At 47.8% G+C, this 2,033-nt stretch overlaps 1 protein-coding gene across 2 annotated transcripts; it reads right to left on the minus strand.

Moving 5' to 3' along the window:
• Positions 1-85: 85 nt before the first annotated feature.
• Positions 86-1,783, minus strand: KCNJ2 (potassium inwardly-rectifying channel, subfamily J, member 2). 2 transcript variants are annotated; one of them, XM_009695803.1, is made up of 2 exons: positions 542-1,783; positions 86-341 (listed from the first exon to the last, which is right to left on the minus strand). In XM_009695803.1, the coding sequence occupies exons 1-2, from the start codon at positions 1,567-1,569 to the stop codon at positions 86-88; spliced, it is 1,284 nt and encodes a 427-aa protein (XP_009694105.1). In that variant the 5' UTR covers positions 1,570-1,783. The 2 variants fall into 2 exon arrangements, with proteins under 2 accessions (XP_009694105.1, XP_009694103.1); XM_009695801.1 differs by having other exon boundaries at positions 86-205; positions 403-1,783.
• Positions 1,784-2,033: the final 250 nt, after the last annotated feature.

Genomic DNA, 2,033 nt, shown 5'->3' on the forward strand with positions numbered 1-2,033 from the left:
GTCTCTTTGCCCGATATGTGTTTTTTTTTTTTTTTTTTTTTTTTTTTTTTCTCCTTTCAACCAAAAGAGAGAGGAAGAGTTTCAGTCATATTTCCGACTCCCGCCGTAGCGGCCGTGGCTCTAGAGGCACCCCTGCTTGGTTGTGGTGGTCCATGTCGGGGGGGGTGTCTGTGCTCATGCTCTCAGGCACCCCAGTGTCAATCTCGTCCTCCTCTTTGCTGGTGAGGGCCACTTCGTTCTCGTAGCAAAAGGAGTTTGCGTTAGAGAGAATGTATTTCTTTTCTGCTAAGTCTCTGGCACTACAGATGGGTGTGTTGGGCACTTCGTATGTTTTGTGGAACCTTGAGTAGTCCACTTTGTAGGGGTGTCTGTGCTCATGCTCTCAGGCACCCCAGTGTCAATCTCGTCCTCCTCTTTGCTGGTGAGGGCCACTTCGTTCTCGTAGCAAAAGGAGTTTGCGTTAGAGAGAATGTATTTCTTTTCTGCTAAGTCTCTGGCACTACAGATGGGTGTGTTGGGCACTTCGTATGTTTTGTGGAACCTTGAGTAGTCCACTTTGTAGTAGTTTTTCTCTTCAAAGAGTACAGGCTCGTAGCGGTGGCCCCAGAGGATTTCATTTGCCAGATATGAGCTACGGCACTGGGTAGTCATGGCGGTAGCTTCCACCATGCCCTCTAATATTACTACAATTTCAAAGTCAGCATTGTCCATGTCTTGTTTGCTCAAGTCATACAAAGGACTGTCTTCATCTATTTCATGTACTATCGTAATTGGGGAGACCAGGAATATGCGGTCTATCCCGCTGTCAAACCCTACGTTGATGTCTATTTGATCCAAGGGGATGTACTCCCCTTCTGACGTGATCCTGGATTTGAGGAGCTGTGCTCGCACGTGTGCCTCCACCAAGTGGCTTTTCCTCAGGTTTCCAACACGCCACATCAGGCACAGTTTCCCGTCTCTCATGGCCACCACGGCGTTGTGGCTGAAGACTAGAGTTTCATTTCTCTTTTTTGGCTTAGCCATCTTTGCCATGACAGCACCAATGATGAAGGCATCAATGATGCAGCCTACTATAGACTGGAAAACCACCATGAAAACTGCGATGGGGCACTCGTCTGTGACACACCTGAAGCCATAGCCGATCGTGGTCTGGGTCTCAATGGAGAACAGAAAGGCTGCGGTGAAGCTGCTCACTTGAGAGACACAAGGTTTGCTATTTTCTTGAGTCTCCAGATCCCCATGCAACAGTGCAATCAACCAAAACACACAGCCAAAAAAAAGCCAGGAGAGGATGAAAGTCAGGCAGAAGATAACTAGCATCCACCTCCAGCGGATGTCCACGCAAGTGGTGAAGATGTCTGCCAGGTATCGCTGTCCCTTCTCGCCCACGTTAATAAACTGGACGTTGCAGTGGCCATCTTTTTTGACAAAGCGGCTCCTGCATTGCTGTCTGGTATGTACCTTACTCTTTCCGTTCCCAAAGCCGTTGGCAACGGCCATGGTTGCCAGCTTCATGCCGTCCTCTTCCGAAGACACGATGCTGTAGCGGTTGGTTCGCACGCTGCCCATCCCTACTGCTGTGGACTGAGGTGCTTCTGCTTTAGAAAACAGTCTAAGTTTCTGCAAAACCCTTTGGAGAAACAGTTTTGAAAGTTCTAGAGGAACACACACACACAGAAAAACAGGGGAGAGGCTGGAGTCCCCAAAAGCCCTTGGATCAACCAAGGACAGTCTTCTGGCATGCAGAGTTAGCTTAACAAGTAACCGTCATAGAGAGGGCATGGTCTGCAAGAGAAAGAGAAATGTTGTATTAGATCTTGGAGGAAAAGGATAAGGAATCAAACCTGAAAAAAAAAAATCAAGTAAAATTACTCGTGTGGACCTGCAGGAAGTTTCCTTATTCTTAAGGACAGCATTTTCTGGAACCCATTATGTGCGCAGTTGTGTATTGACAGAAGTGACATCGTTACGACAAAGAAGGCATCACTCTTCCCGAGTGAAAGCACTGAAGTGATCATGTCACACGAGCCCCT

This window comes from Cariama cristata, unplaced genomic scaffold (assembly GCF_000690535.1).
Source record: "Cariama cristata isolate BGI_N322 unplaced genomic scaffold, ASM69053v1 scaffold29362, whole genome shotgun sequence".
Taxonomy (NCBI): Eukaryota; Metazoa; Chordata; class Aves; order Cariamiformes; family Cariamidae; genus Cariama; species Cariama cristata.

What these genes read in the sequence shown, in the direction of transcription:
- KCNJ2 (XM_009695801.1), bottom strand. Translation starts at nt 1,569, where the DNA reads ATGGGCAGCGTGCGAACCAACCGCTACAGCATCGTGTCTTCGGAAGAG. An exon ending in CCAGCAAAGAGGAGGACGAG is followed by an intron (nt 206 to 402) that starts ATTGACACTGGG and finishes AAAGAGGAGGAC; the next exon opens with GAGATTGACACTGGGGTGCC.